Genomic DNA, 14,357 nt, shown 5'->3' with positions numbered 1-14,357 from the left:
CCCATTCAAAGAAACTACCAGCATACAATGTTTCACACACAATAGCAACATGAATATGGTTATTTGAAAAATATACATTTCCAAAAGGATGTGATAAAAATTAAAGGGTAATAATGTGTGGTGATTACTAATCTGAGAGGATAGCAACATTTCAAACAGGAAATATAGTTATTATTTCAACAAACCTTGAAATGGAATGAACTGACAAATTCAGGAAGTTAATTTTGTGTTAACTATGATAAAGATATTGTAGCTGTAGTTTTCACTCTGTGTCACGAGTTACCTGACAAATAGGTGAGGTAAGGTATTGCACAGCTTCACTTGGGAACAGCCGCCTGAGAGGCACTGGGAGAGAACCCCTTCTGCGAACCTAACAGCTGTGAACCTAACCCCAGTGCACACCCTAGCTGGGCTGCTGACTTGAAGCTGGCAGAACAACGGAAAACTGCACCACCACCAGGGAGGCAATGTCAGATCGCCAGGATCACACAGTTGGGCGCTGGTGAGTGGAAGGGGCACTACTGGTAACAACACTGGGACAATGTGCACACAGAGGCTGTTTGGCCACCCACACCTCACAGTGTCTACTTAGAGACGTGTCCCCAAGCGGTGTGTGTGTGTGTTAACCTCATCCCTAAGAATATCAGAAAGGAGGGATGTCCTAGGGATGGGAAAGGATGATATGTTTTTTGGTACATTTCATGTTAAGAGTCTATATGAGAAAAGTGAGATGAAGTGGCAAACAACACTCTCAGGTCCTTCCTTTAGTAACTGATTTAGAAAGGTGATTTCCACCTGTACCCGAAGACTTTTGAAGCCTGGAAAAAAACGCCAGTGTGACTCCTGAGAACCACCTTGCAAGAGATGTCATCTTTATTTGTGGGAAAAGGGGAGAATGTGCTGCTTTCTCGCAGATCAACAGATGTGACGTCGTTCTGGCTGCCATGAGGAAACAGCGTGGGCACTACCGGGACCTCTGGATGGATGCGGCAGCCGAAGACCACTGTGCAACACATCATCACTTTAGCCAGTCCCAAGTTAGCACCAAGGGTGCTGAGAGCTCAAACACGTTTTACTTAAGTGTAAGCATAAATATAGCTAAAGCATTTCCTACTTCAACTCTTGACTCCAGTAAGTCACCTGAAAGGAAATCCTGGTAGTATTTCAACTACTTTTTCAGTCATATTTAAAAATAGAGGTATGAACTATAAATAAGAAAGTTTATGTCTCAAACACATTTTTTAGAAGGCAAGTAAAACAAAGGCCACATTTTGCTCTCTCCAAACAGCCTTACCTGTCTAGAAGAATTCAAGTTTTGCATGCCCAGCCCGGAGGCAATCCCACCCAGGGCCTGACTGGGGAGTGCACTGTGTGAAAGGGGGAGCTTCAGGCTTGGGGAAGGCAAGAACGGTGAAGGCGTGGGCTCTTCCACGAGGCCGCCATCCTGAATGGAGAAAGAAAGGGTGAGCTGTGTGCAGTGTCCATCAGCAGACAAAGCACCAAACAGTTTCCCAAGGAAATAGAGGAGGCATGGATGGATAAATAATTAACAGATCAAAAAAGTGTGGATAAGGGAATGGAGAACATGTGCAAAAGGAAGAGGGGAAAAAGAAAAAGAAATAGGATTAAGATGCTGTTTTCAGTTTAAAAGTATTTTACAAACACATATATTAGCTGCTACTATTCTCCTAACTATTGGCCCTGCCTCAGGTAGGAGCACAGAGGAAGGATGGAGTCATTGGCAACACGCACTTTACAACCATTTTCAAATAAACAGATTCTTTTTGGTAAGTTATTACCAAAGCTCTAGGTATACATTAGGTTGAATTCCATGACATTTGTTTTTGACCTACAAACAGCAGTTTCATAGGGTGTAATCTAAGAAGAGGGTGAGTTATAAAACTAATAAAAGACAGAACTTATTAATTTTTTTTTTTAACATCTACTGAGGTCATGTTATGTATCTCAGTACCTATGTATCACAGTACCTATGTACCAGGTCTTTTGCAAATTTATGTCATCTAACATCACAACCAGCCTGTGCATTATTCCATATTTTAAATGTCAGGGTCCCAATTTAGGGTTGCCAGATTTAGCAAATAAAAATATACAATGCTGAGTTACACTGGAATTTCAGATAACAGTAATTTTATCAGTTTAAACAGTATGATTTCAAAAATTATTTATCTGTAATTCCAATTTCACTGGGCATCCTGAGTTTGAACTCAGTCCCCACTGGCGAGGGGCAGGACAAGGACGTGAGCCTCACCCTGGGCTACCCCACAGCTGCAGCTGAGGCAGATCATGTGCCGGAGGACTCTGAGAGTAAGATCAAGTCCCATCTCTGATATTCTTTGCTTGTGAGCCTTTCCTTTGTTTTTTTTTCTTTCTTTTCTTTTTTTTTTTTTTTTTTTGAGACAAGAGTATTGCTCTCTCGTCCAGGCTGGAGTGCAATGGCACGATCTCAGCTTACTGCAACCTCCGCCTCCCGGGTTCAAGCAATTCTCCTGCCTCAGCCTCCCGAGTAGCTGGGATCACAGGCGTGTGCCACCATGCTCGCTGATTTTTGTATTTTTAGTAGAGACGGGGTTTCACCATGTTGGCCAGGCTGGTCTCGATCTCCTGACCTCAGGTAATCCACCCACCTCAGCCTCCCAAAGTGCTGGGATTACAGGAGTGAGCCACCACACCCAGCCTCCTTTCATTATTGATTTTTTTTTTTTTAAATGTGTCCTTCCTTACTTCAATTTTATTTTCAAGGCTCAACATTTGCATTGAATTTAGTGCAATGCTTTTCTCCGCTTTGTAGTCACACCAATGTGGCGTGGGGACATCATTACATGACAACACTGGGGACTGAGCTGTGACCGGACTGGCTAAACATTCAGGGAGTTTTCCACAGATGCCAGCTGTGGTCACTCATGTGGCCAACTGACAAGGGCCAGCCAGAGATGGGTGCCCAAGCCCCACCACTTCCAATCCCTTTTCCTGAGGATAAACATCTAACACATAATTTCCAAAGGGAAGATCTGTGTTTTTAAAAGGAGATAGTAAAATGGAAATTTGATGACCCTTGCCCATTGGACAAATTGAAGCAGCCAAGTTCACACAATAAAAATGAAAATCAGTTTTCAATCCCAGTCTTTTTCATTCTCAGTAACAGCTTATGAAATACGACATTCCCTTCTTTGAGTTAAATGTTCATAATGTTAGAAAAAAATGGATAAAAGTCACTTAAGTATTATAGTCCAGCAAGTTTTTAATCTGGCTTGTATTAAGGACACAGTTGAAATGAAAAACTCCTCTTGTTAAAAAAGCAAAAACAATAAACCACCTATATTCATACCTTGTCAAGAAAGGTGGGGCGGTCCACGGAAGACTCTTTGGAGATTGGCGGGCGGCAGCCGAGGGGCTTGGCGGCCATTCCATTATGGTCGGTCACTCCCAGCCCACGCTTGTCCACGTCCACCTTCTTTTCCAGCAGAGCGCCTGGAGCACAACAAACAGAAGCAACGCTGTAAACAAAACAAGTGAGTGCTGAGCACAAGACAGGCACCAGCTAAGACCTCAAGGAGGGATGGAGACCCTCCATCCCTTCAAACACAGGGAAGCCAGGGGCAGAGAGAGCCCTTGCTTTGCTAGGGCTGAGCCCGGCAAGGGGCTGCCAAGGATTCACAGCAAGGGGATGGGGGTTGGCCCCAGGCACCCTTCCGTGGCTCCTGCAGTCTGTGATCTGGCCCTGCCGCCCTCTGCCCTCTCCGCAGCAGCCACACCAGCCACTGCTGGCCCTCAGGGGCTCAGCTTGTCCTCTCCCCTGGGATGCACCCCCTCCCCTAGTTTTCTACAAGACTTGCTTCCTCATTTCGGGTGGGCTCAATGGTTGCTTTCTTGCAGGGGCCTTCCCGATTATTCTGTCTGCAAAAGATCCTCTCCTACTTCATGGCCACGCCTCTCCATTCACCGAGTCCTGTATCTGCAAGGATTCTTCCAGATGTGGGGGATACAATACTGTGCAAAACAGACACTGTTTCTGTTCTTACGGCTCTATTGGCTTAATGACTAGTGTGTGTTTGGCCCACCCTAACTCTGTCCTTACTCCACAGTTAGAATTCACCTGTCGCAGCACACGCTGCTCTGTCCCGCCCTGGCAGTTTGCACCACACGTTGTCACACGTGCACGGTTAGACAGTCTGCAGTCTATCCTCATTATTCATGAATTCTGTATTCGTAAAACTGGCCTACTTGCTAAAATTTGTAACCCCCAAATCAGTAATTGTGGCACTTTTGTGGTTATTTGTGGACACGTGCAGATTGGCAAAAAAATGTGAGTTGCCCAAGTTCCCAGTTCAGGTTGAACCTCAGATATCAGGTTGTAAAGAAGTGTCCTTTTTGTGGTCCATTTATTGCCAGGCTTTTCGTATTTCTGTGCTTTCTGTAGTGATTCTGGTGTTTAAAATGGTCCCCCTGTGTGGTGCTGAGGTGCTGTCTCGTGTTTCTAAGCTCAAGAAGGCAGTAAAGCGCCTTACAGAGGAAATATGTGTCAAGTAAGCTTCATGTAGGCATGAGTTAAAGCACTGTTGGCCCTGAGTTCAATGATCATGAATCAATGATACGGTACATCCGAAAAAATTCACTGACCCGTATGTGCGGCTGCTCAGCAAGTACTCAATAACATCTGGGCATGTGACAGAGCTATGGAAAAGAGGCTAAATTTGCGGATTCATGAGATGATGACTAGGAAGTGTGGTGGATGGCATTGTTATGAGTCTGAAAGCCAAATAAATTTATGGTCACATTATCCAGGGTCAGAAAAATGTTACACCCTTCTTGGCTAATATATCAATATTAAATAAGGTGTCTTGAAACAGAAAAACATATAAAACAAGGTTATATATTGATTGGTTGACAAAAATGTTGTGAGCAGAGGCTCACAGGAACCCAACCCTGTATGTCTCCTAGGAGCACTGGTTCAGCATTCGTTAATTCAGTGTTTGTGGTGACTTTATAGAACATAACTACCAAGAAAATAAGAATCGACTATATTTAAATGTAAATATTTAACATTATTATTAAAGCAGCTCCAGAACTAGGGTTGCTTGTTCCTTGACCGAAAATCTTATCTCTCAACAACAGTTGGTGCTCAGCCAGCTGGGTAACGCTTCTGCTGGCCCCTAGGCAAGTCCACTCTGGGGCAAGGCAAGAGGGATGCACTCAGTGTCCACTGAAGTCTAGTGTGTGGTTCCAGTGTCTCTCAGAGTGTCATTATTACCTTCCCTCAAAACATATGGGAAAATATGAGAAAAGCCAACATCCTTCAAATATGGCATTGGCGATTCAGCTCCAAAGTCCGCTAATCCCAAGAGGCTCCCTCTGTGGTTCCAGCTTGTTGTGCGGTTACCCCTTCACCGTGGCCTGGTCCTGTCTACCCAGGACATGTTAACCATTAAACCATGACTACAATCAAATGCTTCTGGAAAGTAGAACTTCACAGCTGGGTACCTTTTTAAAAAGGATGTTGTATGACTTACTCATGGCCTGATCAAGATTCATATTGTTACTCTTCAAGGCCTCCTCAGCTGGCTCTCTCTGTGTAGGAAAACAGAGTTTTCATCAGTGCACGTTAATTAACAAAAGGAAAGCTTACAAACAGTTTAATCACTATCAACTTAAAGACATAGTTATTAGGTTTTGGAACTGGAAATACATTTCTTCACTGTTGAGGTTAGAGACAACGTCTTTTGAATTAAAAATACTTGTAATAAGAAAATGTACTGACTTGATTTTCAAAGTAAAGCCCTTATATTTAACACTTTGGAAACAAAATGCAGAGTGACAGTAAAACCTTGTAAGTACTCCTAAAATCATTTTCATTTTTTAAAAATGTAACTGTTAGTATTATTTTTGTAGAGATAGGTTCTCTCCATGTTGCCCTGGCTGGTCTCAAACTCCTGGGCTCAAGTGGTTCTCCTGCCTCAGGCTCCCAAAGTGTTGGGATTACAGGTGGGAGCCACTGTGTCTGGTCCCAAAATCATTCTGTACAACACTGAATAGCACTGATTCCATAAAGATGCAATCTGTGCCAAGACAGCAGGGCCACAGACAAGGACACCTGCCATGAGGACAGGATGCTCTCCTAGGACAGGATTCCTGTCCCAGTGAGGCCCATCTCCATGCCTCTCTCTAGTCCCAGAAACTATGTCAGTCACTGTCGGAGTGCAGAGCTGCTTTTCGCTTCATCGACTCTAGGCTCTATCATCAACAACTTTTCTCTAAGAAACAGAAAAACAAAACAAGTAGATTCATTTTGATAATTTATGACTGGAACACCGTACTCTCAGGGGATGATCAAAGCCGCTAGGGTGCCACGATAACTGAGACAGTATAAATCAGGACACGCTGAGGCCACCGTGAACCTCTTGGCCACTCACACAGGCAGAGCCTGGGCCACCAACACAATGCCCTGCCCATGCAGAGGGCCTGTGCCCAGTGTGAAGGATGGGGTTCCTCCGCTACATGGAGGCCATTCTGGACTCATTCTTTTAGAAGCATCTACGGTAATTGAAAGATAAACACTAATTTGAATAAGGATTTTGAAAGAAGGCACATGAAGGGAATACATGGTGAATATGGGCGACATCCCTTGTCATCTGAACTGCCATCCAATCTCAGGAATTGAACAGACTGTGGTATTTTCAGGGGAACGCCCTACAATATGAATTCTCCCTACATATGACTGGAAACTTAGGAACTAAGTAGGTCTGGTTAGGATACTTTTTCTGGATATGAAACCTTAGTACTTTACAGCAAGTTTTCTTTTGTGATCTCTGTCAATATACTCTATACACTAATGAAATTCATGTTTAATTATAAATTAAAAGTAAACATAAAACTGTATAAACCAATGAAAATTAAAAATCACACAGCATTTTCCGGCTGGGCATAGTGACTCATGCCTGTAATCCCAGCACTTTGGGAGGCCGAGGCGGGCAGATTGCTTGAGCCCAGGAGTTCAAGACCAGCCGGGCCAACACAGTGAAGCCTCGTCTCTACCAAAAATACAAAAATTAGCCGAGCACGGTGGCTCACGCCTGTAGTCCCAGCTCTACCCGGGAGGCTGAGACAGGAGGATTGCTTGATCACACCACTGCACTGCAGCCTAGGTGCCAGAGCAAGACCCTGTCTCCAAAAAAAAAGCATTTTCTATTCTAGGAAAAGGCTCTCACACCCTTTTTGATAGAAATTATGTGGGTCTTTGCTGTAGTTCAAAGCAATGATCTCTAACCCAAACTACCCAGGTAAAAGGGAGATTTAAGAGTTAGATGATGTCAATATCTCATTTCTCAAATAATCTTGGTGCCTTCTGAAACACATAACAAACATGGAGAGGAAACAATGAGGGCATTTCATTTCGGGAAGCATAGTGGGTAGCAGGAAAATACGACGCCAGTTACCGGGAAGCCCATGTCTGTGAGTTGTTTGATCAGCCGGCTCATGATCCAGGCCTCATCCTGCTTGCCAGACGTCTTCATGCCCTGGAACAAAGTGTGGGAAAGGGGGAAGTCCATGAGCTACATTTTAATGCATTTCTTCCAGAAATGGGAGACAGCCTAAATTCAGGGTCATTTAAAAGTCACAGGATCTTTTTGTATTAACGTTGAATAATGCTATATTCCAGAAACTCCCTAACAGTATTTCGTGGCTACTGCTATGGAAAGCATCAAGGTACATTTGCAGGTTGGTATATATGTGCAGTTTATGAACTTAAAGAAAGCAAGATAATTATTTCTCTTTCCCAGATAATTAATTTAGTTTATCACAAATATACACTACTTTTACTACCCAATAATCCTAAGTGCTCCCTTGAACACAGCCCTATGTGAAGTTTACTAAAAATTAACACAGTTTTTGCCCTTTTCTAAGCTTTATTCTGAAAAATGATAAAATGAGGGGGTTTATTCCAATGAATAAAGAGGCAGCAAGAAGAAAGGATGAAACAACCTGTTAATTTTATTAACTATTTGTTACTTATAGCTCATAGGGTACAGAAAAGGAATAAGGAGGAAAATGTCAGTGAAGGAGAGGATGAGGAAAAAGGTCAGCTACAGAAAGAGCAGTGCGGGTGAGGGAGGGCACGGCACCACAGATGAGCCAAGAGGCTTCTCAATAACTTCTCTCTGAGCCTATAAATGCAAAGGTTCTAATGATGCATTATTACAATATGAAAAAAAATCCCCTTCTAAAAATGCTCTTCGTAGTGTTTTTCACAATTGAGCCTGCCACAGCTATATCATGGAGCACATGGAGCTCTATAAACAAACAGGCTTTCTTTCCTCAAGGAACTAGCTTATTTTGGGGCTATTTTAATCATTACTATGCTGCCAGAGCCAGATTAGTCAAGATTTTAATTTACCAATTTGGTATTTTTGGTCCCATGATTAACTGGATTATTTGCCAGCCCAACTGTAAAAAGGATTCTTTTTGATGTCTGTAATCACTTCTACTCCTCATGAGCGGAGAGCTCTGATTTTAGTTTCTGATTTCTGCTGATTATTAACTGAATGCTTTTTTAAACTACATTTTTTTGAACATGAATACATTCACACGATTCAAAAGTATAAACGAGGTATAAAGAAAGTTTTCCTTTCATGCCACCCCATTTGCTTAGTTCCTGTTCTCTCCAAGAGGCACTACTCATAGCAGTTTCTTATTTGCCCTTCCAGAGAATTTAGAACATTCTGTAGAAGCTGATACACTACGTGTGCATGCATGCATACACACACTCACATACACACACACACAACTTGTTTTCTTCCTCCTACCCCAGAAAATAGGGTGTGTGCTGTACATGTTTTTCTATACCTTGCTTTTCATTTAACAATGTACTTTAGTGATCTTTTCATATCAATACATAGATAGAATTTCCTTTTAGTTTTGTATAATGTAGAAGTGACATAATTAACTTGTTACTCCATCAATGTACATATAAACTATTGTTATCTTTTTACTACAAAAATGCTGCAATACAAAACTGTATAAATGCCACAAAGTGAGACTCTGTCTCTACAGAAAAAATAAAAAATAAAATTAGTTGGGCAGAGTGGCATGCACCTGTAGACCCAGCTACTCAGGAGGCTGAGGCAGGAGGACAATTCGAGCCCAGGAGTTCAAGGTTGTACTCCAGCCTAGGTGACACAGCAAGACTCTGTCTCTAAAAAAATTTTTTTAAATAAAAAAAACAAAATGTTGGCTTTCTGTGGGTCTGAGAGATGAAAAATGGCAGGCGTCTCTGAGTGCTGTCTGGAACTGCACTGCCTTCCTGTGAGTCCGTGTCTAGGAGCCACTGGTGCTCCTTCTCTGTGGACCAGCTACTCTTCACATCCTGTGCTCCTTCTTCTACTGGGTTTCTGGTTGATTTTTTTTTTAAATCAGTTTCTAGGACTTCATGTATCAGGGGATTGGCCCTCTCTATGATATGAGTTATAAACACATTTTTCCAGTTTGCTATTTTTCTTTTGACTTTGATTATGGTATTTTCTGTCATGTACAGTTTTTACATTTATCTACTGACACAAAAACATTTTATTTTATGGCTTTTAGATTTTGGTCATAGTTAGGCCTCTCTGACTCCAAAGTTGTTTTTAATGTTCTTTCACATTTTCATATTTCTAATATTTAAATTTGTGACCTACTTGAAGTTCAGTCATGCTGAATGTGGACTGAATTGGAGAGTCATCTAGAAAAAAATGAGATACACGTCTCATGTAGCTCATGTATATATGAGATGTGTATCTCAGTTTTTTCTAGATGACTGCCCATTTGTGTCTTTTTTTTGAGAGGGAGTCTCGCTCTGTCGCCCAAGCTGGAGTGCAGTGAGGCGATCTTGGCTCACTGCAACTGCAACTTCTGCCTCCCAGGTTTAAGCAATTCTCTTGCCTCAGCCTCCCAAGTAGCTGGGATTACAGGCGCCCACCATCACGCCCAGCTAATTTTTGTATTTTTAGTAGAGATGGGGTTTCACCATGTTGGCCAAGCTGGACTCGAACTCCTGACCTCAAGTGATCCACCCACTTTGGCCACCCAAAGTGCCGGGATTACAGGTGTGAGCCACTGTGCCCGGCCTGCCCATCTGTTTTAAGACTTCTTAACCATCTGTCTCAAACTTTTTGGTCTCAGGACCCTATAATACTCTCTTAGAGACTGAAGATCCCAAAGAACTTCTGTTTATATGAGTTGTGTCTATTGCTATTTACTGTATTAGAAATAAAAACTGAGAAAATTTAAAAATATAATTTTGCTTAAAAATAATAAAGTCATTACACATTAACCTAACATTTTAAAATAAAAAGTAATTAATTTTTCATGAGAAGGGTGGCATTGTTTTGCCTTTTGGCAAATCTCTCTGTCTGGCTTAAGAGAAATGGCTGGATTTTCATGTCTGTTTCTGCACATTCTCTGCTATAATAAAGATCTCTGGACACCTTTACCCTATACTGGAGAGAGACTTCAAATGAAAAAGACAGTCTTAGTACTGGCATGATAACAGTTGTGACCTTGCTTACTCCCCTGAAAGGGTCTCTGGGACCTCCAAGGGTCCTAAGACTACTTTGAGAACCTCAGGTCTATCTTTTTGTCTGATTAACTGGATACTGCAATGTGTCTGAAGTACCTTTGGTTTTCAGGGTGTACCATCATTAAGAGTGTTGTACTTACCTTTTGAAGTCCTTTTTTGGGGGCGTTCCCCCAGGAACTGCAGGAGGAGGTGCTTTCTTGGGAAGCAGCATTATTCCACACGTCCCCTTCTTCATCCTCCCACTGGCTGGTACTGAGGTTTATTTCATCCCCACCACTGCCCCAGCCTTCTTGCATAGATTTTGAAGCTAGAAATAGAGCAAACATGAACTTATCAAATTCATGTCCCTAACGCAGACAATGCTTCCACTGTAACATATAATTTAGGGGTCGTGGGACAAATGATGCATTGTAATCAACCTATTTATGCCTTCATTTCTCCCAGATCTCAGAATTGAATTTCTCCCACTACATATGTAAATAAACATGTATATGTATGTAATTTTTCCTTCAAACATCAGCTATTTGTACTCTGTGCTGTTCTAAACTTCCTTAACCAACTACAGATCATTCTGAAACATAAACATGCTAAGAATAAATCCTGGGGCCACCAGGGAAGGTGGCAATCTCTACATGGTATGAAAAGACTACAGAAATGTAGACGCCTAAAACATTTCATTGTCCTGTGTGGTTTTTAAAATTTGTAGGTTTTTTTCTTTTTTTTTTGAAAGAAAAACCTGTTGCCCAGATTAGAGTATAGTAGTGCAATCACAGCTCACTGCAACCTCAAACTCCTGGGCTCAAGTGATCCTCCTGCCTCAGCCTCTCAAGTAGCTAGGACTACAGGCATGTGCCACCACATCCAGCTAATTTTTTTTTTCTTTTTAATAGAGATGGGGTCTCACTATGTTGCCCAGGCTGGTCTCAAACTCTTGGGCTCAAGTAGTCCTCCTGCCTCGGCATCCCAAAGTGTCGGGATTACAGGCATGAGCCATCACAAGTGGCAGGAAAATTTGTATATGGGATGCTTCATAAATCTGTATCTCATCCTTGCATAGGAACCATGCTAATCTTCTCTGTATTGTTCCAATTTTAGTACATGTGCTGCTGAAATGAGCACCTCTGTCTGATTCTTAATCACTGCTTGATCCACACCTGTGAGCATTAAGTCACACAGACCAGAGCTTCTCAAACCTGTCCACTCGTGACAGTCAGTTGGATCATGTGAAGTCTGGCAGGCCTGAGGTTGGGCCCGACAGGCTGCATTCCTAACAAGCTCGCAGGAGATGCTTACAGACTAGCAGGATGGAGGCCTTAGGCAGATGGAGCTACAAAGTGACTATCGAGTTTCCACTTCAGATATTATTTTTTCCTCCTATCTTAAAATACAAAGTGATTTTCGGTATCAAAATTACCCCAAATTTTCACTTCTTGGAAGAATATGAAGAAGGGCAGGCAAAGACTAGGTAATAGCACAGTTAGCTGGGTCTTTAATGAAGGCTGATAAACATATAGAATAGGCACATAACTGTGCCTCCAAGGACAAATTCTCAAAATAGAACACACTGCCTCAAAATGGCACATGAATCTAAATACTCAGAAATTCTCTTATCCTTTAGGTTTGTAACAAAAAGTAATATAAACGGAATACTTTGAGCAGAGTGGTGGCTATATAGAACATACTATCGAGTATTAGCAAAAAAACAAAAACAAAAACAAAAAAAACCCCACAAAATACAAAACCAATAAAGTTGCATTTTAAGATCTAGGACATCTAATAATGTCCAAAGAAAAGATGAAGCTTCTGCAGTTATGAGAACAACGAATTTTTTTTTTTTTTTTTTTGAGATGGAGTCTCTGTCTCCCAGGCTAGAGTCCAGTGGTCTGATCTTGGCTCACTGCAACCTCTGCCTCCCGGGTTCAAGCGATTCTCCTGCCTCAGCCTCCTGAGTAGCTGGGATTAGAGGCGCTCGTCACTATGTCCGCCTAATTTTTGTATTTTTAGTAGAGATGGGGTTTCACCTTGTTGGCCAGGCTGGTTTTGAACTCCTGACCTCAGGTGGTCCACCCACCTCGGCCTCCCAAAGTGCTGAGATTACAGGCGTGAGCTACCATGCCCAGCCAGAATTAATTTTAATATCAGATTTAAATCAGTAATCTTATGCTCATGTTAATATTACAAATATCACATTGCAAAACACCCATATAAGAATTCCACTTGGTATACACAATCTGGACATTTATAAGGATACTTATTACCTGCATATTTGCTACACTTTCAGAAAATGGGAGGAAAATGTATCTTTCTTTAATTTTTTCAAGTTGTTTAGGTATAAACAACTTGAAAACAAACATGGCAAATTCCACACACAGTGGAATTCTGTTGACAAGATGAAAGCAGGGCAATACGACAAGATGCGTTAGGCTGCTGTGAGGTAATACATATTTTCAAAAACTAATCTCAAGAAGATGACATGCTTTATCTATATTGCTCAGTGAAATAGCAGGTTTAAAATACTTAATGTGGCAGGTGCAAGAATACTGCTGAAGTAATGTGGGTATTACCAAGAGAATCAAACATAATATGCTGGGTTGCTTTGACTCTAGCATTTATTTGTATTATTATAAAAGGAGGGCATGGACATCTCTTAAACGCTCCTTCGTGTTCATGTATCAGGCATGGCAAATATTTTATAATCTTGGCATTTTTTTTTCCTTTTTTAAGAGATGGGGTCTTGCTCTATTGCCCAGGCTGGATGCAGTGGTACAATCATGGCTCACTGCAGTCTTAACCTCCCGGGCTCAAGCAATTCTCCCACCATAGCCTCCCGAATAGCTGGGATTCCAGGCGTGTGCCACCATGCCCGGCTAATTTTTCAATTTTTTTTTGTAGTGACAAGGTCTCACTATGCTGCCCAGGCTGGTCTCAAACTCCTGGGCTCAAGCGATCCTCCTGCCCTGGCCTCCCAAAGTGTTGGGATTATAGGTGTAAGGCACTGTGCTTGGCCAAGATTTTTGGTTTGTAGTTAAAGTGCAAATATAATGAGGAAAGTATCCTAAAACTCTAATCTTTAAAATTCAATATGTTGAGTCATTTCCAAATTGCCAGATCAGGGCAAGCAGGATGCTAGGCTTACCTGGTTTGCACAGGGCTGAGGCAGCAACAGGTGCACCAGCTCTTCCAAATGCCACCGGCGGCTCGGTAGGGTGATCTCCCCACCCGCTGCCACTGCTGGGTGGCTTCCCCCATGCTGCTGTGCCATTATCCACCAGGGTAGAAGGGGAGGATGGTTCTCCCCAAGAGTTTTCAGTCTTTGAGTGAACATTAGGCATTTCTCCCCAGCCTGATGAAACTGAAAAAGGTTCCAAGGGGTAGAGAAAATAATGAAAGTGCATCAGAGAAAAGTAAAAATATAATTCAGTTTTCAATTTCAAAATAATTTCAAGACAATCTATCCTTAGAATAGCCTTTAGGAGAAAATTTAAAGGAGGCAAATGTATTACCTGTAATCAGATTTGTTTAGCTTTGTGTTTTAAAATTTTTATTCATTTATTTTTGTTTAGAGATTCGGACTCGCTATGTTGCCCAGGCTGCCCTCAACTCCTGGGCTCACTCAATCCTCCTGAGCAGCTGGGACTACTGGGGCGTGTCACTGCACATGGCTTGTTTGGCTTCTTAAAACTGGTCAGATGCAGTGGCTCATGCCTGTAATTCCAGCACTTTGGGAGTCAGGTGGATTACTTAAGGTCAGGAGTTCGAGACCAGCCTGGCCAACATGGTGAAACAC

General features: G+C 42.1%; 1 protein-coding gene and 1 non-coding gene across 15 annotated transcripts in view; both read right to left on the bottom strand.

The window, feature by feature from the left end:
• Positions 1 to 14,357, bottom strand: part of TNRC6C (trinucleotide repeat containing adaptor 6C) — a 150,204-nt gene that overhangs the window by 30,551 nt on the left and 105,296 nt on the right. For all 14 annotated transcript variants that reach the window (XM_054535782.2, XM_024234662.3, XM_054535784.2 and 11 more), the window contains 6 exons: positions 13,707 to 13,922; positions 10,711 to 10,877; positions 7,452 to 7,532; positions 5,529 to 5,586; positions 3,347 to 3,489; positions 1,295 to 1,444 (listed from right to left, as the gene is read on the bottom strand). In XM_054535782.2, the coding sequence (XP_054391757.2) occupies positions 1,295 to 1,444; positions 3,347 to 3,489; positions 5,529 to 5,586; positions 7,452 to 7,532; positions 10,711 to 10,877; positions 13,707 to 13,922 (815 nt within the window). The remainder of the gene's footprint in view (positions 1 to 1,294; positions 1,445 to 3,346; positions 3,490 to 5,528; positions 5,587 to 7,451; positions 7,533 to 10,710; positions 10,878 to 13,706; positions 13,923 to 14,357) is intronic.
• On the bottom strand, positions 11,583 to 11,689 carry LOC112129737 (U6 spliceosomal RNA). Its single transcript, XR_002912096.1, has one exon. It is a non-coding gene; the product is annotated as a U6 spliceosomal RNA (small nuclear RNA).

The sequence above is a fragment of the Pongo abelii genome, chromosome 19, assembly GCF_028885655.2.
Source record: "Pongo abelii isolate AG06213 chromosome 19, NHGRI_mPonAbe1-v2.0_pri, whole genome shotgun sequence".
NCBI lineage: Eukaryota > Metazoa > Chordata > Mammalia > Primates > Hominidae > Pongo > Pongo abelii.
The sequence above is the reverse complement of the archived record's forward strand: the minus strand, read 5'-3'. Positions and strand labels throughout refer to the sequence as shown.